The sequence below is a fragment of the Carettochelys insculpta genome, chromosome 1 (genome assembly GCF_033958435.1).
Source record: "Carettochelys insculpta isolate YL-2023 chromosome 1, ASM3395843v1, whole genome shotgun sequence".
Lineage (NCBI taxonomy): Eukaryota > Metazoa > Chordata > Testudines > Carettochelyidae > Carettochelys > Carettochelys insculpta.
The window spans coordinates 68,314,696-68,341,016 of NC_134137.1; the positions used below are offsets into that span (position 1 = coordinate 68,314,696).

Consider the following 26,321-nt stretch of genomic DNA (forward strand, 5'->3'; position numbering starts at 1 on the left):
ACTCTTGTATACACTCAGATATGTCAACACATCAATTTCCTTTTTATAATGTCTGAGTTAAAAGGTTCTCACCAAGCCAATCACAATGTGCTAAAATGTGCTTGAAGAACAAAGAGGAGAGTTCTTTTAAAAATGGACAATTCTGAATTGAAAATTTTGTCCCCGGTATTTTACTTTACAGTTTCCTGCCTTTTTAATGCCGTGAACTCCATCAACTACTTCTGCAACCATTTTTGTAGCAGAAGGAAGGAATGAAAGGACAAAGGATTACATTTCCATGAGCCACCATTCAAGCTCTTCTTCCCACTGTGGGCTCAACCAGTAACACTGATCCCAAACATACAGGTTAAGTGAGGTACGTCAGATAGGTTCCATAGCTTTACTGAGTTTTTTGTTTTGTTCATGGATCTTGTCCTTCTAAGTCTTTATTGTAAGTGTAGCTCAACCAGATTTTCCCTGAAACTGCAACAGTAGTGTCATCAACTGACAATCTGTTCTCTGAAACCTCAGGTTTACAGCTTCCAAAAAATCTCTGCTGAATCCCTTTTGGTGTATTTGATCCAAGATCTCATTGTGTGTTAATTTTCACATATATGAGCTGGGCACAGAGACCCAAAATTTTCCTTGAAACTGTACTGACAATCATTGGTAGATTTGGAAATCAATCTTTTCTATCAACAACCAAGCATGAAACTCAGTAACAGATGTGACAGAAGAGTCCAACATTTATGATATACATGGTTGCATGATTTTAGGTCAAAGATTACGTCACACAACTTGATAATTTATAATCTTCATTTTCACTGTCTGACCATAAATTTTCCATAATTTTCCTCTGCAATTGTGTACGGCATCTTTACAACTTGGGCATAATACATCACATAATACGTTTCTTTTCAACACCAAATTTGTTGCATTAAGTAAAAGCATATATTTTACCAGTACTGATGCTTGTAGCCATTACAGGGTAATGTCACACAACCAATCACCCATCTTCGATTAATACTCAATGCTGATTTTAATTTTTCCTAGAACCATGAATTAGAGGCCCTGTGCAAGATTCTTTCAAACCAAGTCCCCATAAGCAATTCACAATTCCAACAACAGTGGATTTTACCAAGTAGACATACCTTTCCCTCAAATCATAACTATTCCTTCTCACTCTAAGCTCAAACTTATAACAGAGATAACACCCTTAACATTATCACTTCACTTTTAATGTCAAAAGAATTCAAATTTTTTATTCAGACTGAAATGAGATCTAATTTTCTTGCTTCAAAAATATAAGCGACAGTGAATGGAAAAAATAAAGCTTGAAAAATCCCTCCCCACTTTTCAGGGAAGAAAAAAAGTACTTCTACAAACCTAAAATTTGTGTTCCAATACTCAGACGGTTAAATCTAATACCCTCTCTGCATACAAATTATTGATTAGCCCTGCTGAATAACAATCTTAAATGTTTTGATATCATGTTTGTACTGTGACTGGTGGCAAAATACTTCTCTGTAAAATCTTGCCAGAGTGGAAGCAATGACTAGACCTTTCTCCTCCCATTTCATGATTACATACTGTCCTACACTGGGCATTTCCCACTCCACTTATTTTTGCTACAGTTTCTGAAGCACTTTCTATAATTTATGATATCCATGTCATTATTGCTGAAAACCTCCAGCTTTTGAATTGTCCAGGTAGTTACAAACATCTTGCAGGGGATGGGGAGGGGGGGAGTGGATCTTTTTACTGCTTACTTATGGCTCACAAAAGCAGACTGATTTTTTTTTTTTTTTAAGTAAAAAACTTACTAGTTCAACTTCAATATATAAATTTTTTCAAAGTGCACTAGCATTCTATGTTGGCGACAATGGTTTGGTTTACACTGCTGTACAAAAAGTCTTTAAAATCCTGCAATGAAGGAGATAGCGTAATGCTCATTTCTGATCAAAGGATGCAGTTTACTAAGGATATGTTATCAGCAAACCAACTTTTCAAAATGAAGGAAAAAAACAAGCTCACCACAAAGAACTAATAGATATTATACTTAGCCAGGCCGGTTACAAAAGGACTGTTTAACAAGAGTCAATTAATACTCAGCATTTTTACTAATCTATAATGATTTTAGTAAAAAACTAACAGAGGCTGGTTGGATGGACCAATATTTTTTTCTTCCCATTCCTTTTATTGTCCCCTGAATTTGACAATAAATCATGACAAACTAGACAAACATACACCCTGACACTAAGACCAAGAACTAAATATAGAAAAGCAGTTTCAGTACAAAGAACTGTAAACATACATCAAAATTTTAGACATGCTCAAATGTAATTCTACATAAATTTTAAACAGACTGACACATGCTACAAGTATCTTGTGGCATGTAATACTGTATTGTGGCAATTCAAAACTGCTACCAATTGTCTAATATTTTATCAAAGATTTCTAGTCACATCATAAACCACAAGCTGAAATAATCCTGACAACATTTGCATCCCAGACCAAAGAATACAATTTAGTAGTTAAGTCTCAATTTATCCTTGACTTTTCAAAGGTCTGGATGTTATTTATAATCGAGTCTGACAACGTCAAAATAATCAAATTTTACTAATATGAACATATCTGTATATGTGATACGTAACCACCTAGTAATTTTTTAGCAAATGCAACACAGTAACTATGAAGTAGCAGAATGTTGAATTACAGCCATTTGTAAATTGCAGGGGAATCTACATAATACTTACATATTTTATAACTTAAATTAGTATAGCAGACTACACGAAAACTGAATGAATACTAAAAGTTACCTTTTCCGAATTGTAATATAAAGATTTCAAAGTGGTAAACAAGGGTGGACAGCCTTTACTGAAGTTAACCCTCAGGAACTTATCCATTAGTTCTCTAAATGTTTCACCTAGAAACAAAAGTGTATTGGTTATATTTTAATGTTTGTGAGTGTTGTAAATGTAAGCGCTGATCAATATACAATATTGATTAACACCAATAACTGAGACTCTACAGCGAAAATTGTTCTAATGCTTTGGTATCTTTACTATTATTTTAAAAAATAAATATTCATATTTTCTCCCCTAACAAAACATTTATATTTTGGAAACTAACAAGCGACCATGACTTTCTGCATTAAAATGAGTTTTAGAAACTGAAACTGATTGGAAAGCTACTGAAATACTTTGTTACCTGAATGTATTAGTGGACACAACCACAGCACTTGTGCTAGGATATCTATTAGTAGAGACAAGATTACTGAGAGAGACAAAGGAAATTAAAAAGCAAATTAACCTTGATAGCACGGAAATCTGACAGCATCTTAGGCTAATACTTCCATGAATTACGATCAGTCAGCTGGGAAGAAGCATGCAACAGGTACAAGACGACTTTCCATAGGAACAGCAGGGTTGCCTAAATCTGAATTACTTTTGATAGACTTAGAAAAATCAAAATTAAAACTAAAATACCTTGTTTGTTATAAAAAGGAATGGAAGAGCAACCCAGTGAAACACACAGTATAGTTCTAATTTAAGTGTGAGTTATCTTGACTTGGTTTCAAGTACTACTGAAGAATGAAACAACTAGCTTTTATTACCACACCCATTCTGACAGAAATGAATACATTTAACAATACAATATTAAGTGTTCCAGAACCAACAGGTCCACATTCATATTTAGGAACTAACTGAAAATTATCCCTAGTAATTCAAATAGGCAATGGGATTTTCCTCCTTATTTTCATGTTTTTCTTATTTATGGGAACACACACTCAATCTGAAAACAGAAGATAAAATGGTAAATTGTCATGTAGTTGCTTAGAAATCAATTTACAAGATAAATTATTTAAAAATCAAGCAGAACACAAAGGCAACTATGTTCTAGAAAAGTATTAGTTTAAATGAACATCTGGGATTTAAGCAAGAGATGAACTGCATCTTTTAGGTAGTTGGCTCAATCTATTTTGAAGCAATGAGAATTTTTGAAGTTGCATGCCAAAAAGTTAGTCACATACGGACTTCAGGAACAAAAGGAAAAATGGACTCAACTCCAGCTGACCCAGTGCTTCAAGGGATGACTACACTGCACTAAACAAACTGATCTTAAAATGTATTCATCTGAAATTAATTTGAGGAATATATGCAGTCACTCTCCCAGTTTTCAGTGCCAAGAAGTGAAAAAAAAATCAGATTTCTTTCTTTAGAAGAAGCTTTCTGTAGCATTACAAATACACCATTTAGTTTCTACATATACTTCAAGTTGTGGCCTGCCAAAGAGCTATCTAAATGCATTATTTTTGATCATATAGTGGGTATGTTTATACAGCAACTAAAGCACAAGAACCAAAGCTAACTTCAACTACTGTAATTTGATAAAAATAGCAGTGCAGCCACAGTATGATATGGGATGGTAGGCAATATAGGCTACACTGCTATTTTACTGAGTTCAAATCAGACGAGTTCAGGTATGTCTATATGTACTCCTGTTGCAACGCAGTGCACTCATCTGTGTATCGAGGCCATTGAAGAGGCAGCAAAAGAGCAGAGGCACATTGTTAATGCGCATCTTGTGGACAGATTTATTAATCCTCAAGGCAGTATGAATTTCAAACACCCAAAACTAATTTTAAGGCAAAGAGAAGACTCTATATTGCTGTGAAGGGTCCTGCGGCACCTTATAGACTAACAGAAACGTTTAGAGCATGAGCTTTCGTGAGTTAACTCACTTCTTCAGATGCTGGTCCTGGAAATCTGCAAGGCCAGGTATAAATAGGCCAGAGCAAGGCTGGGGATAACGAGGTTAGCTCAGTCAGGAAGGCTGAGTTGTATTGTCATCAGTAGATCTGGAGGTGTGAACTCCAAGAGAGGGGAAGCTGCTTTTGTATTTAGCCAGCCATTCACAGTCTTTGTTTAATCCTGAGCTGAGGGTATTGAATTTGCAGATGAATTGTAGCTCAGCAATTTCTCTTTGGAGTGTGGTCTTGAAATTTCTTTGCTGCAGGATAGCTACTTTTAAATCTGCTACTGTCTCTCCTGGGAGACTGAAGTGCTCTCATATGGGTTTTTGTATATTGCCATTTCTGATGTCTGATTTGTGTGCCTTTATTCTTTTACGTAGAGACTGTCCAGTTTGTCCGATGTATATGGCAGAGGGGCATTGCTGGCACACGATGGCATAAATTACATTGGTAGATGTGCAGCTGAATGAACCCACGATGGTGTGGCTGATCCGGTTAGGTCCTGTAATGATGTTGCTGGTGTGTTTGTGGGGGCAGAGCTGGCAACGAGGTTTGTTGCATGGATGGGTCCCTGAGATAGAGTGACTGTGGTGCAGTGGATAGTTGCTTGTTAGGATTTGTTTTAGGTTGGCAGGTTGTCTGTGAGCAATGATAGGTCTGCCTCCCAAGGCCTGTGAAAGGCCTTGCAGATTTCCAGGACCAGCATCTGAAGTAGTGAGTTAATTCACGAAAGCTCATGCTCTAAACCTTTCTGTTAGTCTATAAGGTGCCACAGGACCCTTCGTTGCTGCTACAGATCCAGACTAACACGGCTACCCCTCTGATATATTGCTGTGGTGTATACTTGAGCCAGCTAAAGGCTCCTCCATGAAGGTGGCAGCCACATGGAAGCCCAGTGGAAAAGATTTTACTCCGTAAGAGACAGACACACATTCAACAGGAGACGTATCTACAAGGGTTTCTATGATTATAATAATAGCACAGTGAGACCACATAGCTCTCAGAAGCTACATCTATTCTGTTTTAAAACTTGCAACGGTAAGGCTACATCTACACTAGCCAAAAACTTTGGAATGGCCATGCAAATGGCCATTTTGAAGTTTACTAATGAAGCGCTGAAATACATATTCAGTGCCTCATTAGCATGCAGGCGGCTGCGGCACTTCAAATTGACGCGGCTCCTTTTCGGAAGGACCCTGCCTACTTCGAAGTCCCTTTATTCCCATGGCCTAAGTCTCAGAGCCCAGGTCTACAAATCTGATCTCTCATTATCACACTAAAAACATCAGCACAGATATTGCAGCTCTACTCCCCTCCCTTGGCTTCAAAGGCCTAATCCAAATGTCCATATTGCCGATTTTAGCACCGCAGTACAAGCCCACAGCTGCAGACATGGGCTCTGAGTCTTGCTGCTAAGGGATGCAAAATGTAGCATAAACAAATCCCTACTTTACAAAGAACGGATCAAATATTAACCAGAGTAATGAATATCTGATCCAACATGATAGTATCAAAATTTTTCCATGGCTACGAGGATGTAAAAGTTTTGCATACCATATGTCTTTTATGTCAATTCCTTTTATTAACTTAAAAAGAGAATTATCTTATGGACTTCAATACAGCATAAGAAAACAAAAAAATTCTTCTGCTTGCACAAAGAAAATGTTTCCTAACGTATTCATCAATTGTTTGAGACTGTTGCATATATCTATTTCACTCTGCGTGATGTTTGTGCATGGCTGTTTTCAACTTTTTCCTGAGCAATGTCAGTCAGAGAAGGTCAAACACCCGCTGCTCCAGTGTGACTTTGAGCAGGCATAAAGGGCAGAGCCATCCCCAAACCCCATCAGTTCACTCTTGCCAGAAACTCCAAAGTAGAGGGGTAAATAGGTTGCTCATGGAATTGACGTGTACAACACAACTCAAAGAACTACAGTTGTTGAGCAGGTTAGTAACTATTTTTCTTCTAGTGATTGCACATGTACATTCCACTCAGACTCAGGATGTGAAATCAGCTGGACGAGAGTATTTGAATAAAGACTTGGGGACACATCACCCAAACCAGGCATTGTTTCTTAAAATGCTAAATAATGGCATAACAGCATGCAAATGTATATACCAAAAATGCAGTTGCCACTTTACAAATATCTACGACAAGTGCTTGACCCAGAAAAGCTGAAGAGGCTGTCTGTAATCTCGTTAAGTATGCTGTCACTTATTTGGTAGAGTGGCACTAGGTAAGTAATAGCACAAGCAAATACAGGAAGCTATACGAGATTAAAGAAGCAATATCAGAGCTTTCACTGAAAGGGAAGAAGGTGGAGAACCAATATTGCTGAAGCCAAACTTGGGACTATACATATATGCTGAAGTCATGTATGATTTTTAGCTACACTCTGGAAGGAGTGGAATTGGTGGAAAAGCAAATAAAAGTTTGCCTATCCAGGACCACAGGACAGCATCTGCTGAAACCTTGGTCACACTCTTGAAGGGAGCAAAAGTGCTGACAGTTTCTGCAGTTCTTATTACAAAGATGTCTAACCTGGAGAGTCCCCCACAGTTGGAAGATACCTGGCTGTATTTGGATGCAGAGACCACTCACAGTTACAAATGACCTTCCTAGGTGGTCTGCACCCCATAAATTAAGGCTGTGGAGGGTCAGACAAATTGGTAATGTACAAACCCAGAGTTAGACTGCCTCATGGCAAACCTGGGACAAGCAGATCCTTTGCAACCTGTTGAGGTAGAATGCTGCCACTGGGTCTTCTGTGAGACTAAGCAAGATTTGCCCTTTGATATAAGTGAGAAACCCTGATACCAGCTAAACAGCTCTCATTTCCTTGAAGCTTAGGTGCATTAAAAAAAATGTTTTGGATTACAGCTACCATGTCTGAAGGGAGTCAGATAAGTCCACCAAAGCAAAGCAGATGCATCTACCACTAGTATCATAGAATCTTAGAACACTAGGACCGGAAGGGGCCTCGAGAGGCCATCGAGTCCAGTCCCCTGCCCCGACGGCAGGACCGACCACTATCTACACCATCCCTGATAGACATCTATCTAATCTGTTCTTAAATATCTCCAGCGAGGGAGATTCCACAACCTCCCTTGGCAACTTATTCCAGTACTTGACCACCCTGACAGTTAGGAACTTTTTCCTAATGTCCAACCTAAACTTCCCTTGCTGCAGCTTAAGTCCATTGCCTCTTGTTCTCTCCTCAGAGGCCAAGAAGAACAAGTTTTCCTCCTGCTCCTTATGACACCCTTTAAGGTATCTGAAAACCACTATCATGTCCCCCCCTCAATCTTCTTTTTTCCAAGCTAAACAAGCCCAATTCTTTCAGCCTTTCTTCATAAGTCATGTTCTCCAGACCTTTTATCATTCTAGTTGCTCTTCTCTGGACCTTCTCTAATTTCTCCACATCTTTCTTGAATTGGGGTGCCCGGAACTGGACACAATATTCCAGCTGAGGCCTAACCAGCGCAGAGTAGAGCGGTAGAATGATTTCTCGTGTCTTGTTCACGACACACCTGCTAATGCATCCCAGAATCATGTTTGCTTTTTTTGCAACAGCATCACACTGTTGACTCATATTTAACTTGTGATCTACTAGAACCCCTAGACCCCTTTCTGCTGTACTCCTTCCTAGACCGTCTTTTCCCATTCTGTATGTGTGAAACAGATTATTCCTTCCTAAGTGCAGCACCTTACATTTATCTTTGTTAAACTTCATCCTGTTTACTTCAGACCATTTCTCTAATTTATCTAGATCATTCTGAATTATGACCCTATCCTCCAAGGTAGTTGCAACCCCTCCCAGATTGGTATCATCTGCAAACTTAATAAGCGTACTTTCTATGCCAATATCCAAATCATTAATGAAGATATTGAACAGAACTGGTCCCAAAACAGACCCCTGCGGAACCCCACTTGTTATGCTTTTCCAGCTGGATTGAGCACCATTAACAACTACTCTCTGGGTGCGATTAGCCAGCCAGTTATGCACCCACCTTATTGCAGCGCGATTTAAGTTAGACTTGCCTAGTTTGTCGATAAGAATATTATGCGAGACCGTATCAAATGCTTTACTAAAGTCTAGGTATACCACATCTACTGCTTCTCCCTTATCTACGAGTCTCGTTATCGTGTCAAAAAAAGCTATCAGGTTGGTTTGACATGATTTGTTTTTTACAAAACCATGCTGAAGGCTGACTCATTACAAAGGCAACACACACCAATATTTTTATTTGTTTTTAACAAGGTCCAGCCACCAGTCCAGAGAGGTTATCCTCCTCACGAAGCTTAAGGCTGAAGGCTTAGAAAGAATATAGATGACATCCAAGACTAATTCCTAAGGCACAACATGTGAAAGGTCATGTGCCCCACAAGTTGTGAGCAATTCCATTCCCTCCAAGTTGGGTGAGCCATGAGATCTAAAACTGAATTGCCTGAAATCGTGATCATACAAGGAAAGCTCTGGCCTGAGTTTAGACAGGACTGCATCTATTAAACCTATTCTCTAAGATGGGGAGAAGACAGATTTCTATGAATTGATCCACAGTCCCAGAGTCCTAAAGGTTGACTGGATAAGGGACTGGATAGTACATGAATTCTGTATTGGCTTGTCACTAGCCACATATACAAGTAAGTATATACTGGCACTCCCAACTTCCCCAAAAAAATGCACCTACTACTATCATACATTTAAATCATGAAATTTCTACCTGCATAGAGAATAGGCCCTTCAAACAGCAGGCTCTGAACAGTATGCTGGTTATACTGTGGCAGCGCCAAAGACTACAGGCATGAATACCTGCATATGGCAACAGTAGAGACCACAGCCCTAGCAGCTAAGTTGGCTGAATCTAAACCAACCTGGAATGACTTTCTAGCCACCAGTTTTATTTTGTCTACCAATAAAAGAAATGCTTGTTTTGGATCCTCTATTTGTCCTTAAGCTTTCATATTAGTTTAATATCTGAAATGCAGTAACACTTTAACAAAGCAATTCTAAGTTGTTACAGCCAAAAAACCAAACACACAAAAAAACCCCACTTCCTACAAAGCAGATCAAGTGTTTTTGAGTCATGTGATTTGGAAGTTGTGGCTTGCTGCTTCGAAACATATCCTCAATCATGCCTCTCAAAACAACCACCAACTATCCCAGAAGAGGATGTGAAAAGCAATACTCAAAGCCTTGCATATGTTGCCTTTACCCTCACATACATGCGAGGAAGTGAGAAGGGAGTCTGTCACAGGGTATTGGTTGGGCTCTATAATCACCTCATTAATTGGTAAAGTCACACAAAGGGGCCAGTTGCAACAAAAAATTTAGGTCTATTGACAACTCCTGATCTCCCTCCACTCAGCTATCCAAGGCTAAGGCAACCTTTTTCAAAAAGCTCCTGATGAGCCCTCAACTCATCAGGTAGGAGCAAAGCCCTCCCTGAGGACAGTGATTTTCCCAGTGCCAAGGTCAACAGTGCCTCCTTACCAGACCTACCTCAATCTTCCATCAACTTTTTTGTCAGGATTAGGAACCAGAGATCTTCCTGAGAAGCCTCATGCTATTTCCTTGGAACCAGAGACTTGTGTCAGGACTTGCCCAGCACTGGGAGAGTGCTTGTGACTGAAGCAGAAGAAATGAGTCACCTCTATAAGCAGGAAAGCTCTAACGGCAGTCTCAGAGAAGCTTCCCTCAGAAGATGCTTTAGCCTGGCCTCTTTTTTTTTTTTTTTTTTTTAATCTAGCCTTTAAGTCCTTATAAATTTGACAGAGGCCTGACCTACAAGATTGAGCAAGGCACTCAGCTCTCATCTCAGGAGAAAGATGGATCAAGTTTGAAGCATAGTAACTGAGCCATTCTTCAGTATCCCAAATGGAACTGCAAGCAACATAGAAACTTTTGTTTTGGTTCCAGTCACTAACACTATGAAAAATGGGTAATGATCTACAAAAAATAAGACAGTTTGTTAAAGCAAGATCAACTAATCCAGCAGCCATGCTGGGTAGTAAAAAGGACCTGTGGGGAGTTGGGGCAGCTCTTCCCTTTATGCCTGCACACAGGGAGCAGAGGTGGCAGAAGGCATGTGACCCACCCCATCACGTACTGCGGAGGGAAGAGCAGCATGCACAGGTACCAAGAATGGAATATGCACGTACAGTCACTGGTAGAATCATTTTCTCAATCATCATTTTTCCCAGACTTGAGCACACTTGTGCACTAAATTTCTGGAAAGTGTGTGTGTGGGGGGGGGGGTTAAGTATAAGCAGCTCCCCAAAATAGAGGGCTACAACAGCATTAATTTTGCATTTCTGAACATAATGCTACAATTAAACTGCACACTGGAAAATGCTGCAAATCTAACTGAGTGGCAAACAACCTGCCAAAGTACAGCATAGAAATGGTAGTTTATATTAGAGATGAAGTTAAATTTCTAACACTGCACTACACTGCAACATGAAATTCTCTCAGGAAGATTGGGAGCTCTCCTGGAAAAGTCACCATCACTAGAATTAACTTGCAGTTGTGATCAAAATTAGGCCCACCTTACAGCTGACAGCTATATTAATTTATCACTATTTATTCCTGCTTGCAAAATACAGGGAGATTCAGGGCAGGGCTTGCTACACTAACAAAAATTCTAAAAAATAAGCTTCTAACTTAAAAGGTGCAGTAGTTGACCACTCCAGGTTCAAAGCCAATGAAATAGGACAGAGAAACCTCTACTGTAGTTTTCTGTGCAACATCTGAACTGTAAGTAGAACTTGCAATTTCTTCTGCTGCTATCTTTACAGGGAAACATCTTTTATCAGTGAATAAATACAAAGTCAGTTTTATGGGCCTTTTCCCAAAAAAACCAAACCACACTAAAGAGCAACGTTAGCAAAGCGTGTAAACAATTAAAGAAACAAAGATAAAATGTATTATTCACTTAACACAGTAAACTTACCACACCTATTCTTATCTTGGGGAAGATCAACCACGCAGCATAGATGTAAAGCTATTTTATAGCTTGCTATTCTTGCAATATATACAAGGCTACACGCTGCATTTTCATTAGTAAAGGCAAAATACCAGCATGCAAGACGTTTTGCTTTTGTAGCGTACTACTGACACTTTTGTCCATACAATTCTTCAAGTGACTAAAATCCAGTTTTATGCACTTTAATAAATGGATGCTTAAAGTTTTGGACAAATTAATTACTGACACTTCAATAAAATCAACAAAAAATTAATAGCATTTGGAACAGATATGCAGTTTGTTACCTGGAACAAAGTTTAAAGGTAATCTTCTAGGTGAAACTGCTCTGGGATGTCTTTTACTAACTTCTTCATAAATCTGAAGTCTCTCTTCTAAAGTGCCTATTATCAGTAAATATAACAGATGTAAGACACTGAAAACGTAAAAAAACACTATTTTTGCATTACATTCTTATTTTTCAAAAAGACATTACTTTTAATCTTTAATTCCGTATTTTAATTTACTAAACCTATCAGAAGGTTTGGATTTAAGTTACAACACTGCAGAAATGTACACTACTTTATTTAATCAGATATACTAACCGACATCTACACTACAGCACTCCGTCGACAGTAACATCCATCAATAGAGTACATCTACACACAAAAGCAGATCGACAGAGCAATCCATTCTGTCAACAAAGAGCAGCCAGGCTGCCCTGCCTTCTGTTGACAGAAAGGCTAACTTGAAGCTCTGCAAATAGTGCTGCCTGATGAACCGGAAGCCCTCTCTGTTGACAGAAGTGTCCACACTGCACTTCTGTTGACAGAGTGCGATGCCTCAAATTTTGAGGGATAAACTGTTGAGTCAAAAGCAGAGTTCTGTCGAGACAGTTGACAAAAGGCTTTATGAATGTAGATGCTCCACGAGTTCTGTGAATAGAACCCTCCAGCGTAGACACAGCCTAAGAGGGTAGTATACTACAATCTTGTGAACATTTAAGGTAACAACATAAGATAGGGTTTAAATTAAGCCGCAGAGAATGTAATTACTTTGTGCCCCTAACCTCAGTAACATTGTGCTCATTTTCTTACAACTACATACTGTGCAATCCCATTCACAAAACAGTAGTCAGCATTTGGAAATAATGTATGCATATTGCCTTTCAATATGAATCCACATAAGACAACTTCTTTAAGAACTACCATTTAATCATTTAAAAGTATTTTAAAAATATACAAATTAGCTTTTTATTACAAAACTGCAAGCAAGGAAAATAACCTAACACTATTTAAGCACTTAGCATCAGAACCGTCAATACACCAAATTTAAGATGTTTTGTTTTCTCTAGACTTTCTTCCCACTCCTCCCCTATCCCCCATAATATGCTTTGGAGCTCCAATGTGGTCAGAACTTTAAAATAAACTGATCTATTGGTTTTGAAATGCTATTTTCACTTTTATAAGTGAATTTAACTTGAAAAATCAAATTGCTTGGTGAACATATGTAATACTGAAAGTTAAGATCAAGGCTATCACATGAAACATGCTTAACAGATATACTTGGACATTTGTTTCACATGAAAATAGCCTCATCTCACGGATTGATGGTGGTGGTGGGGAAATATATATTATAGGTACACAAATACACACACACGTATGTTACCCATAAGCTCCCGGGTACACACAATTCCAAAAATAAAAATTAAAGTATTAAAATTGGAACTAAAGCACATAAAAACCCTACATAAAGTCACAGGTTGGAGCTCCAGAACTTACCATGGGGGAGGAAATAGTCCTAAGACCACCTAAAAAAAATAAAGTAGCATTATTATGTTTTATAATTAGTACAGTAGGATTTATGTGAAATTTATATTACATATACACATTTGTTCTCAATTATGAGATTCAAAATCTTTGATAGCAAATCAAATATTCTAATCAATCCCCTGATTAGTTTAGTTGTTTAGATCAGTGGTCCAATCAGCACACAGCTGCAAGCCCACATGACATCCTCAGAACCCTGCATCTAGTATATATACTAGAAACTCCTTCCTATCTAGCATTCTACTATCCGGAACTCTCAACCAACTGGCATAAGTAAACCAAACTTAACCAAAAGTAAATTTTAGTTACGTTTTCCTTAAGCACAATATAGTGAAAGTAACTACAAATACCTACAGTATAAGTTTACAGTGTACAATACTATTGATGCTTGTAAACAATACCAAATACTGTGGGTAAATACTGCTGTCTTACACTTTTGTTAATTTCTTAATACCTAACCTTGTTTTTCTTTAGTGTTCTGCAGCGCTAGGTACACCTCTCTATTATCAAGAATGTCTGAATATCCAGCAACCTCCTGGTCCCAGGGCTCCCAGATATGAGCTTACTGTATTGTGTGGATGTGACCCAAATAACACACACAAATCTGCGTATGTGGCCTACAATAGTAAGTAAGTTTAGGCGAGGGCCAATTAACAGGTAAGCATACTAGTAAGCTTCATGCTTACAAGCATGCTTACTGGTTAGGATATCACAGAATTAATCCAATAAAAAAACTTTGTGCTTTCTAATCAGCAGTGGAACATGTTTTCACAGTTAAGACTAATTTAAAAGAACTGTTTTCTCACAATGTTTAGGAAGCTGTGATTCCAATTCTTGCTCACAGCTATCTGCTGTTCCAGTATTGTACTCCTCAAAAGTAATTAGCTTTTTTCTTGGAGCACTACACCACCAGGAGTCAGTTTTAACTTCTAGGACAAGCTTAATTCCGTCTATTTTCTTCTTCTTTCCCACATAGGGCGACCATATCTCCTTGTCCCAAATATGGGACAGGGAGCAATGTGGGGGAAGGTTGGCCGCAAGCGCCCCTGGAGCCCCAGAAAAGTGGTGGCCGCAGGTGCCCCGGGCCCCAGCCCCTGAGGGCCTAAATATGGGACAATTATAAAAAATAAGTATGAATGCCTTTTTGGTGTCCCGAATATGGGACCATTGGTCACCCTACTCCCACAGCAAAGCTAGCCCCTGCTAAAATGACATGTCAGAGGAAATATGCCAAAAGAAAAAACAATATATTCAATCTACCCTAGAGTTTAATAAAAAGACTTTCCATGTTGTTTTTTCAAAAAGCTACTGGCCAACAAAATATCAAATTGACAGATATATCAAAGTGGCAGTCCTTTAACCTGAGCGAAACAAATTACTGCACAAGTCAGCTAGTGATGACAACTCCCTTTACAAAGCATGCATGGGCAGAGCTCTCCTTGGGCTACATAGAATGAAACAAACAGCCAGACTAATCTCTGACCTTTAAGGGTCAATGCTGGTACTACATTCACAAATGTTTTTAATTAACTTCTAGTTGAGTAAATCTGACCACAAATTGTTAGGTTCAGAAGATATACAAATATTTTCAGCTGAATTGTGACATTCTATCAGACACTAACTGTTTGAATACAAAAGGAGAAAAGTACATCACAGCTTTACTTACTAGGTTGTAGGGCTTTCTCCAAGCCTTCATAATAATACCAGTTTTCTGCATTCCGATCAATTAATTCTTTGTATACTTCACCAGCTTCTTTTAGTCTTCCCAACTTCAACAACATTTCTCCTATAACAATATAATTTAATATCAACCTGAGTTAAATGAAAGTATACTTATGGCTTAAGGCTAAATTGTCAAAACAGGGTACCTGAAAGTAGTTCTGTAAGCCATATTTAGGCATCTAACAAAATAAAAGTGGCTGATTTTCAGAGGTGTTTTCCAACCCAGAAATCCTAGCGTGACTTTCCCTTATAATGACTTCAATGGAATTTGTGAGGTTTCAGCCATTCTGGAAAAAAGATTATTTTTGTTTAGATGCCTATATCTGGCTTTATATACTTATTCCAGATATAAATAAAATCATCAAAATTAGTGGATTTTATTAGCTAACCAGAATAGGCGTTTCCTATTTAATACAAGCAACACTGATGAAATATTAGGTTTATGATTTTACTGACGTACTCAGAAAAATCACTTAAAATTCTCAGAAACCTCAACTCTATTTCCTTTTGTACGTACCTTGCAACAGGATTTTGAGTATTTACGCCAACATTGATCCTCAGACAGAGAAGAGGTGATAAGGTTAAAAGGCTAGAATCAAATACTCTGAGGGAAATTAATTCTCCCATTCCATGGCTCAAGTAGCAAAAAGAGCAGTGGAACACCACCCACACACCATGTTCTTTGGCTGCTCCTTACCTCTTCTTCCCCATACCTCCTGGTCATTTCTGGGGCAAGGAGAAGTGTGTACCTCACCCATCTATGTCCATATGGATAGTCTCTTAAGGAGCCATTGACAACTAGCACAAGCTAGAGCAATTGCCATGGCTCTGAGTAAGGGGCCCATCTAGAATTACCAAATGTCTAATCACAAATACCCAAACATCTTTGCCCCACTACCTGCCCCTGCTCCTTCTCTGAATCCAGGCCCCACTCACTACATTCCTCTTCATCTTTCATGGGCTCCCACCAGAAAGAAATTGCCTTGGGCAGCTCCCAGTCAGTGGTACAGAAGAGCTAAGGCAGGCCCTGAGCCACACTTGGAAGTGGAGGGCACATCTCTGAAGCCCAGGAAGGGAAGGTGGCATGGAACAGTGCACAGTGCCTCTGCCTTCCACCCCTCCAATTCCTACTGGCCCAAGTTGCCAGACTTTCAGTGGCCTAAAATCTCCTGGGCTTGGCTTCAGCAACCTCTGGAAGATAGAGCTTGATTTTGAGAGACTTCCCACAAAACCAGGAGGGCTTGTGAACCTAACTTGTCCTCTGGCAGGTACTCCCCTTGACAGGGATTCCCACACCCAGTAAGGAAACAAGCAAAAGACATCAGAACAATTCTTTCCTCGCTCCTAGTGAAACAAGAGATATCCACAAGGGTTACTGCAAAGCAGATGTAGCATGCTTAGAGTGCTTCCAACTCACATCTGAACCTACATTGTGGCTATTAACATGTCAGTTAAACTGTGCAGCACATGGCTCAGGAAACATTTTCAAGACAATCTAGATACAATTACTGCAAGCAAATTTGATAAACAACCTTCCAAATTGGTAAACATTCATAAGTTACACACAAATATACTGCTATTTTACACTATTAGCAGTAAGTCAAACAATACTGGTACATTGCCCTAAGAGGGTTCCAGAGTACAGGCCAATCAAGAAATATATGAAATCAAAGTTCCTGTTACACAGTTGCATATAATCAGAATTTCAGCTGTCCACATTTTTAAAAAACGAAACAAACAAACCAATTTTAACTGAACAACAAATATTCACTTTTTCAAAAACTGCACACAGTAAATCATCGAGTTACACTGGGTTTGCGTTCCTGCAACCCTCACGTAACAAACTTTTGTGCAAGCTGATGGGAGATGGGAACCAGGCTGCAGCCTAGTTCCCAGCTCCCCAGAGCTTGCGGGACCCAGGAACCAGCCTGGTTCCAGTCTCCCTGCCAATTGTGGGACCCAGGAAACTGAACAGCTCCTAACTGGTGAGTTTCCCAGGTCCTGCCAGCACAGAGAAGCCAGGAAGCAGTTTGCCACTTGATTCCAAGCTCCCTGCCCCTTGAGGAAAGCAGGAAGCTGACCAGCCATGAGCTGGTTAGTTTCCCAGGTCCCGCAAGCTGGAAACCAAGTAACAGCCTGGTTCCCATCTACCCACTGCTTGAGGGACTCTGGAAACTGATCAGCATGTGGCTGGTCCGTTTTCCAGGTCCCACAAGCAGTGTGAAGAGGCGAACCAAGCGGTAGCCTTGTCTGGGGCTGCCACTGGGAGCTCAGCAGCTTCCCAGCCACAGGGCTGCGGATCTTCTCCCCCCACACCCCCACTTCACATAAACAGGAGATACACACATTTCAACTGTGTGCATCTCCGGGATTAACATTAACAAAAAGTCATTGATGCATTTAACTAGAAACCACAACCCGATATTCCAAGCATGAAGTCAACATTTTGTACACATACAGCATTACATGTCTTCATTGCCACAATAAGTAGATGAGTGGGTTATTAGTTTTGACTGACTGATCACTAGTCTGTTCACAATGATATTGCAGAACTATTTACAGATACAGAGTATAATAAGGAATGCTATTTAATGTAGGGATGTTAATGGTTAATCTGCCCCTGTGAGAACGAGGTTGTTCCAGCCCTGCGGGGCCCGCTGAGGTGGGTGGTACTCCAGTGTAGCCTGAGCAGTCTTTGTTCGTGGCTGGCCCAACCTAGGAGCACTGTGGACAAGGGCTCTGAGGCCAGCCCGGGTCTGCAGAAGCCCCAGGAGCAGCGCAGTCAGGGGCTCTCCAAACCCACTTCAATGGCCCTAATTAAGTGGGATTTTAGCATCCCCAATTCAATTATAAAATTTATTTCCAATCCATATCAAAGTTTTGTTCTCCTGTTGTGTGGTACTAACATCCCACTTTGAGATTTACCAACAAAATACCAAAATTAGAGACCCGAGTAATAAATTCACCCATAAAACAACTTAAATTATTTGCAGTCTTCCAAACAGCCTTCATTTTAATATATGTAGAAGCAAATAAACACTTCTGTTTTAGGGGGAAGGTGGGTAGGAAGAGAGGAAAAAAAAGACTGACCTTTGACTTCTTCTACAATAAGCTTGTCACATATTTGCTTCTCATATGTTTCTATATGTTCTAAAGACTCTTGAAATAAATCTGCCTCTCTCATCACTTGGTTCTGGTATAGGATAAGTTCGCTATATTCGTAATCTATTTTATTAGGAGGAATCTGTAAAAAGCAAACAGGATAATTAGCATGCACCATACCATTTGTAACTAGTGTGTGTGCAATTTTACATAAGGCTCTAGACCTGGATGCAGGACAGAATCTTCCAGGACACTGCTCAATACAGCCTTTGAGCTCAACTGTGAACCGTAGATAACTATGCAGAGTCCAGTTTTTCTAACAAGTAGTGGAACACATGTAGATTTGCTTGAGCTATATAACTCGTTTGCTTCTGTGACGATCATGTAAGACAACATCAAAAGCTTTACTAAAAAGAGTCAAGATATATCTACTGCTTCCTTCCTACCCAAAAGTCTTATTTCAAAGAAGGATTTTAAATTGCTTTCATATAATTTGATCTTGACAAATCTATGTGGACTATATTACTTAACATTTTGTTCTCTTCAAAGTGTTTACAAATTGACTGACAATTTGCTCCCCCATCTTCCTGGTACCAGAGTTAACCTTACTGGCCTGTAATTGCGTGGGTTGTCCTTCTTCCCCTTTTTAGACAGTTACTATACTGACATACCAAGAAATCTGTTATTTAGATCTAGGTATTCAGAGACCACAGAATATACTCCTAGGAAGAAGCCCAAGGCATACATCTTAACAGACTCAGAAATGTCACCACCAAACAAGGATGCTCAACCAAAGTACAGGTTGAACCTCTCTAATCTGGAACTTTCTAATCTGGTGTGATTTTAGTTAGACAGAAAACCACATCTCATGGGTGTGGCCATGTTTCCCATAGTCCCATAAAGTTTGTTTACAGCCATCAGTCCTGGCTCTCAGTGTTCTGAGCTGTTACTTAGAGTAATTTTACGGGTAAATTACAGCTAAGAGCCCAGTAAGCAGTGGATGTGGTGGTAAAGTACTAGAAAATACTGACTTTCTGCCACCCAGCAAATTCTCTCAACTAGCACCCAGCAGGTTCTGAAGGTGTTGGACAAGAGAGATTCAACATGTAGTAGAGAGTATCATGGAACAGACCACTCAAATATCCAGAGAGAATGTGGTTCAATACAGAAATAGAACTTCCAACCGCACACCACTTCCTGTCATGTAGCATCCTACACAGGAACCTCTATAGAGAGAAGAACCAACTACAGTCCATATTTGATGAGGACCCCATCCTGAAATAAACATTTTCTGAATCTCCCTCTCTAAGCATTCAGACAGTTCCCAACGTCTTCATTAGACAGTACACTTGACTGCTCCAGTATTAATGTGAGTGACACCGGACTATCACTACACTCTCAAAGCAAAATGACGAAAGGAGCATACGACCTATGGATGAATACCAAAAACACAAAGCGACTGCTCTCTGAGCTACCATGCCTCATCTTCAAGAGAAGTCTGTACAACGTTTGCAAAAAGTCAGATGGGGATCTTAAATCCACGACTCTGCTACTACTGAACCCTTATCTAAACGTCCACTTTACTGTGCTGTAACTTTCTCACTCAGTGTATAAAAAGCACTCCTTGAGCACAGCAAGGTGGCATTGTAAAGTGCCAGTCTGAACAAGCTCCCAACTATTCCTCTTGTTTAGGTGGTTTACAAAAGTGCACTGGGAGACCTCTCTCCCAGCACTAGCGCCAAGGCCATACTTTAATGTTTTAACTGTGGACTTATCCTAAGAGTTGGTCTGAAGAGACACTACTTATTGCAACAACCTGTAAACAACTTACAAACCCCACCAGAGCTCCCTCCCTCTTCCTTATGACTGGAGGGTGTTAACAGGCCACTTCACCTTGAACAGTCCCTTGAAGTGCATTCACTATTTATGCAAAGCTCAAACTTTATATATAATCGGGGCACAATGATATTTTCCCAGACCAGAAGAGCTGTGTGTAAGCTTGAGAACTTGTGTCTCTCACCAATAAATGTTCATTCAATAGAAGTTACTACCTCTCCCACATTGTCTCCCTATTCCATTGCCTCACAGACCTTACCTCCTCTCATAAGTCATTCCACATGCAGTAAGTACCCTCCATCTCTAAACCTTAGAAGTATCAGTATCTGAAGAACAAATAAAATCCACAGATGAGCAGCCACAGGTGCCGCTATCTGCGGAACCATTTCCCAGAAGCTAAAATGAAAAACAAAACTGTAAGAACAGCAGCAATTTCCCCTATTCACTATTTGAACTTATCCAAATTTTGCTTATCTAAGGAGAATTATTAATTATGAAACAGTGAAGTGTTACCTGTTGAGTTTTTCTAAACTCTTCCAGTAGTTTTAAGGCCATATCATAATCTTTTAACAAATGATATGCAATAGCATATCCAATCCATGAAGCCCGTTGTGTTGGACGAAGCTGAAGTAGCTGATACCTTGTCTCCTTCAATAAAAGGAAAAATACTTCAATAAGGCGTTCTAAAGTATCTCATGGAATCACTGTTGTGATACAATATCACTAATGGTATTTTATTCTCCATTATGACTGGAAGTTGGACCTTGTCACACAGCAAGGTGCAATACTACCAAAATAAAAGTGGAAGACTAGAAAACTGTCTCAACAAAAGTAAAACTAGATGTTTTGATTGCCAAGTTGAGAGAAAAATAAAACAGTAAAGTTTTTTTTCTTCAGTTACGAATTTTTTTCAAAAATAGTATTTCTGAACTGGCACTCCCTCTTTAATTTTTATGCAGCATCTGAAGTGCTTATTTTATATTTGTGGTGTCAGGCAATCCAACTACTGGCTGCAACAGGATGAGTTAGAACAGAATCTTGCACTATTGTTCTAGCTGATTAATTATGGAGACCACAAACGGATAGCTATAAAGCATAGATAAGCACCCCAAATTGCTCTTTTTTTAAATTAAGCTGATTGAGATAATCAGGAGAAACAACTGAAAAAGACGAGTTAGTACGAATTTACAGATATTACATCAGGATTACGTCAAAGACATTTTTACAGGCTAAATATTGAATAAATACTGAAGACTTTAGTTAACAATAAAAATATTTACCTGTGGTTGAAAAGCTAGCGACTAAAGGGAAACAATGCCTTAAAATCTCTCTGTGGACATTTATTCCAAGGTTTAGTACATTTGCAACCTCAGTGCCAGTAGTTTTCCACCTATAAAACTGTACAGCCTGGTGCCCTCCCGATGACCCCTCCTACTAGGAGCAGGACCTGCTGCTGGCCACTTCCCGGGGACTGTGGTCCACAGTGCCAGGATAGCAAGAAGCCTGTCTTAGACCCCATGCTAGCCACCCTACAGCAAGGTAATCCAGTGCCAGACACCGAGACCCACACCCAGGTTGTAATCTGTACTTTGAAAAGCACTGCTATATAGAACTTGGCCCCCTCTGGGGAAAGAGCACAAGTCTTATGAAAATGGCAGGTTATAAAAACACCAAACATATAAAGCCTTAATATTGTCCTATTACACCACCTCTTCAGGCTATGAAGAATCCTTCCTGTATATGGTAGCAACATTAAGAAGTCTCTGCACTCAACAAATGTGGCTTAAACAGGATACCAAAGATGGCTAGTATGACTGGAAATGTGAGGAAGAGTCTTCTTGGAGCCTGAACACCACCTTAAAAATTCTTGCTTGCCTGGAGATGCACGAGAGGCAGCCTCAGGAGGAGCGGACTGTATGTGTGGCATGGTGTTTTTGTCATCATTGATACCATGCCGAGGTGTGTATTACAGCAGTCAGGATTATAGGAGAAGACTATACCTCTCCCCAGGCATCTCTTCGGCATGGGTGTAGAGAGAGTGGAGAATAGTATTGGAATCTTTAAAGGAAGTATGCAGTTGACTGTTCATGCCATGAGTAATTGGAAGCCCTCAAAGGGTAAGTCCTTGACCTTGGTTTGGAGGAGCAGCCATGATGCTCACTTCATGACTACCATCATTGTGACTGGGCAGTTGGCATTATCTACCAAGTCTAAAGAGGCTTGCGGGGCTGTATGAGCTAAGGGGTGTCCCACAGATAGAGCAATTCAGGGTGCTTCTTTCTTGGGAGAATTCCTCTACCCTGGAGTAGCTGAGTGTGTTATACTCAACCTTGAGATCTGTGTAATTCAATATGCAAAATTAGAATATTCCAGAAGAAGCAGCCTTAAGTAAGGCCAATCATTTCCAGTCCCTGTTCTGATGGACAGGCATAGGTTGATATTTATCCTTCTTGCACCATGCTAACTACCAGTTTTGCATCCAGCTCCAGACAATTTCCATATCATTTGCATGACCATACTATTTTGCCAATTAATTTCCAAGTTAGAGAGGTGGATGCCCAGATCCACCAGGGCACTTTTCCAGGATTGAGGGAGCCTTGTTGATATGTATGGCAATTTTGGAGTAGGAAGGTGGATATAGGATATCTAGCAATTCATACGGTTAATTTTTTATTTTCTGCAAAGCAATCTGGAAGACGTCAGCCTTCTCTGTCAATCCGATGCAAAGAGGTAGCTATCCAGCTTTGATGCACGAGAAGTTTCTTTAACTGTGACACGTACGTGGTCCACGAGTCCCCCACATTTGGAAGCAGAACATGGGGTTTCATCCACAATGGCCCATAACAGGTTTGTGTCCTGCTTATACTGAGCACATGCAGATGCAGTAGATTGCACAGTGATCAAGTAAAAGGGCAAAATGGACCCCTCATCACCACTGGGGAAGGGAAATGCTGTCCTTGGAGGAGAAAAGGAGAAACGTCCCTAATCCAGAGAGGAAGGAGACTGTGTCTGAGCACGTGACTCAAGCATGTAAGATAGCAGCAGGTCTTCAGGATGCCTAGATTCCTAGGGAGGAGAAAGGAGCACCCTAAGTATTGGTGCATGGCTTGGTGTTGAAAGGAGACATGCATTTTCTTGAGTAGTCAGGAAATGAAACTGAAGACTTGATGAGTAGGATGGTCTTGTGGGTGCCTTAGCTCCTGAAGTCAGTCATTTCTAGAGACAGAGATGATGCAGAGGGCTCTAGGTCTGTCCAGTTAGGGTCTTTAGACCACTGTTTCATGGCAGTTTTGGGGCATTTGGATAGGCCCTGAAGCTACATCCTCTCTCAGAGGATGCTGAGGCAACCAACCACACAGGGGACGATATTCTGGTGGGGTGTCTCTTAGTGTGAGGATAGAGCCTATTTCTTCTCACCAGAGGGGGGGGGACAACTTCCTCTTATGGAATTGCATGACTGGCTGCTGACCTGGCCAAAGGTGAAAACTGCAGAGTGGAAGCCCAGGCTCGGGCATAATTCTTGACACAGTGATTTCTCCAAGAGAAAAAGTTCCAAGTGAATGTCCTGTTCTTTTCTGGCCCCAGAAGTCAAGCCATGGTAGTGAAAAACACTTTTGTGGGATGTGTCCCTCTACTGTGGATGACTTTTACTGGGAAGGTGCTCCAGTAAGAGACACACCTCTCAAAATACAGGAGATGGGAGCATATGGATGGGGGAAAAGCATCCCACGCACAAAGGGCAGGAAGTGTGCAGGGAGGGTAGCCTGTATCTATAAAGTAACAGTAAAGTAAAGCAAAAAAAAAGAAAAGCTGATAGAAGAAAGTAATAAAGCGCACTAAAACTGACAGTTTAGGCACTATCTACTGCAGAGAGAGGAGGCGGCTCTGCTATGGATTCTGTTTCAGATCAAAAGTGGTAGAGAAGGAATGATGGACCACTGATATGCACAGTGCTAAAAATATATCCTGCAAACAGCACAAGAGAGGGAGCCGCACATGTGTAATCCAACAGGCACTGCTGATTAAGCTCTTCCGATCCCAGGCGCAGGAGCACTGCTGCACCTACAGTGGTGCATCTGTAGACACACTTAAAGGAGATCTTATCAGTTTCTAACAAAATATAATTAGACTTTTAATTTTCGTATCTCCCCATTTCTTCCCCTGGCCTTCTCGCTATCTGGTTCCACTCTTTCCTCTGGCAATTTTATAATGAGACAAAATGAAGTTCTGGTAGTGTTAAAAAAATACTGAAGTCTCTTCTAAGCTCAAGGCTATATGCAGGAGAGGAGGAAACAACATGTGCATTAAATACACAGAACTTCATAATGCATCTTAGATTCAGCGTTAGGGCTAAAAAATTTCCAAGAAGCTGTGATTAGCCCATGGAAAAAGTCAAAGGCAGCATTAGCACTTCCATGAAAAGAAGTTCTTTCGAACAGAGAAGCAAACAGCACCATCTCCTGCCTGTCGCCAGGATGGATTTAAAGAATGAGTGGCTACAGGCCATCTTAAAACATATGATTCTAAAAACCTCCAAATCATCCTCAAATATATTACAAACAAATGTTATGTGGAAGGTGAGGATGTAGGCATCATCCATAAGTTAAGTTAAGCAGTTCATGCTCTTACAAGGTTTTGAAAAATATAAGATGTGAAGCAGGTACATACTACTAAGAAAGTGTGTGTGTGCACGCGCGACACACACACACACACACACACACACACACAAAATGTCAATTTGGAGTATGTTTGGCAAATGAGAAGCAAAGATGGATCTGTGCATCAGCAAATACAGAGCAATAGTAGCATGTCCACTATCCTCCAAATGTTCTCCATACATCAAGCACACCAACAGGGTAAGTTCACTGTGTCTCAACCTCTCAGAGAGCAGCTCAAATGACTTGCTACTTTCAAGATAACATTACAGTAAAACCCCTATCTCCTGGCTCCCTGGGGCTGTGGGGCTCCCCTCCCTCCTCCCAGAAGGAGCATCCCCCTGGCCTTCCCCAGCTGGGGGAAGCCGTGGGGCTGCTCCTGTAAGAAACTCTGGGGGAAGTAAGCAGCTGGAGCCTGGGATTTTGACATTTCAGTTAATGCAATTAACACGTATGTCAAAATCACATAAAGTGGGGATTTACTGTACCACATATAAAAAGTAACAAACAGGAGGTTTAAAAACACAAATTTAAATGAAATACTTACTCTGTATCCCTCCAGATCTCTCATTTGGATCTGCAACAATGAAAGGTCTCTTAGAATCTGTAGATTGTCTTTATCTAATTTGAGAGCATTTCGATAACATTTAATAGCTTCATCATATTTCTTATCAGAACGCTGTAAGAGTCCGTACACATGCCAACCTAATACAAGTTAAGGAAAGTGACAGGCATTCACATTTTTCTGAAGGCAATTACAGTATATCTTATACTGACCCAGAAAGTAGATTTTTCTCTCTAAAGACTATGTCTACACTATAGAGATCCTTCAAATGAAGCTATTTGGAAAAATCTCTTCCAAAAGAGCTTCTTTCAAAAGTGTGTGTCCACCCACACACCCACCCCGACACACACCATAAAAAAAAGAGCGATCTGCTCTGTCAAAAGAGAGCATCCACACAGCCCCCACTCTTGAAAGAATAGGCCAGAGATTGAAATGAAAACTGTTCTTTTGAAAGAAGGGCTCTGTGGAGCATCTACACACATTTTCTTTCAAAAAAAGCTTTCGAAAAGGGGCACTCTTCCTCAAACGGGAAAGGAAGAGTGATTTGGAAAACAGCACGATATTTTCAATTTACCTTTGAATGAATGTTTTGTGTGTGTAGATGCTCCATTGGCTTTTTCAAAAGACCCCCTTTTGAAAAATCTTTCGAAATAACTTGCAAGTATAGACACAGCATAAGAGAATCTTCCATGCCACTTACATTTGGTTACGCGTCTCTATTTTATGCTATACATTTCCTGGTTCTCCTTCATTGTCAACAGGCTTATTTGGTTTGTATTTCCAACCTGAGATGGAATTCTGAGGACGGACCAGTCACTGTCCTGTACTTCTAAAGAAGGGTTACGAGTCAAAAAAATTTTTCCCAACTCCAAGAAAGCTGCAGTACATTATCCCATAACTAAGTTACTTGGCTC

General features: G+C 40.1%; 1 protein-coding gene across 2 annotated transcripts in view; it reads right to left on the reverse strand.

Annotated features, from left to right (window-relative positions):
* The window catches only part of NAA16 (N-alpha-acetyltransferase 16, NatA auxiliary subunit), a 125,149-nt gene that overhangs the window by 64,614 nt on the left and 34,214 nt on the right, over nt 1-26,321 (reverse strand). For both annotated transcript variants that reach the window (XM_074988488.1, XM_074988494.1), the window contains exons 4-9: nt 25,390-25,547; nt 20,701-20,835; nt 18,340-18,493; nt 15,194-15,313; nt 12,007-12,102; nt 2,799-2,905 (exon numbers count right to left, since the gene is read on the reverse strand). In XM_074988488.1, coding sequence (XP_074844589.1) covers nt 2,799-2,905; nt 12,007-12,102; nt 15,194-15,313; nt 18,340-18,493; nt 20,701-20,835; nt 25,390-25,547 — 770 coding nt within the window. The remainder of the gene's footprint in view (nt 1-2,798; nt 2,906-12,006; nt 12,103-15,193; nt 15,314-18,339; nt 18,494-20,700; nt 20,836-25,389; nt 25,548-26,321) is intronic.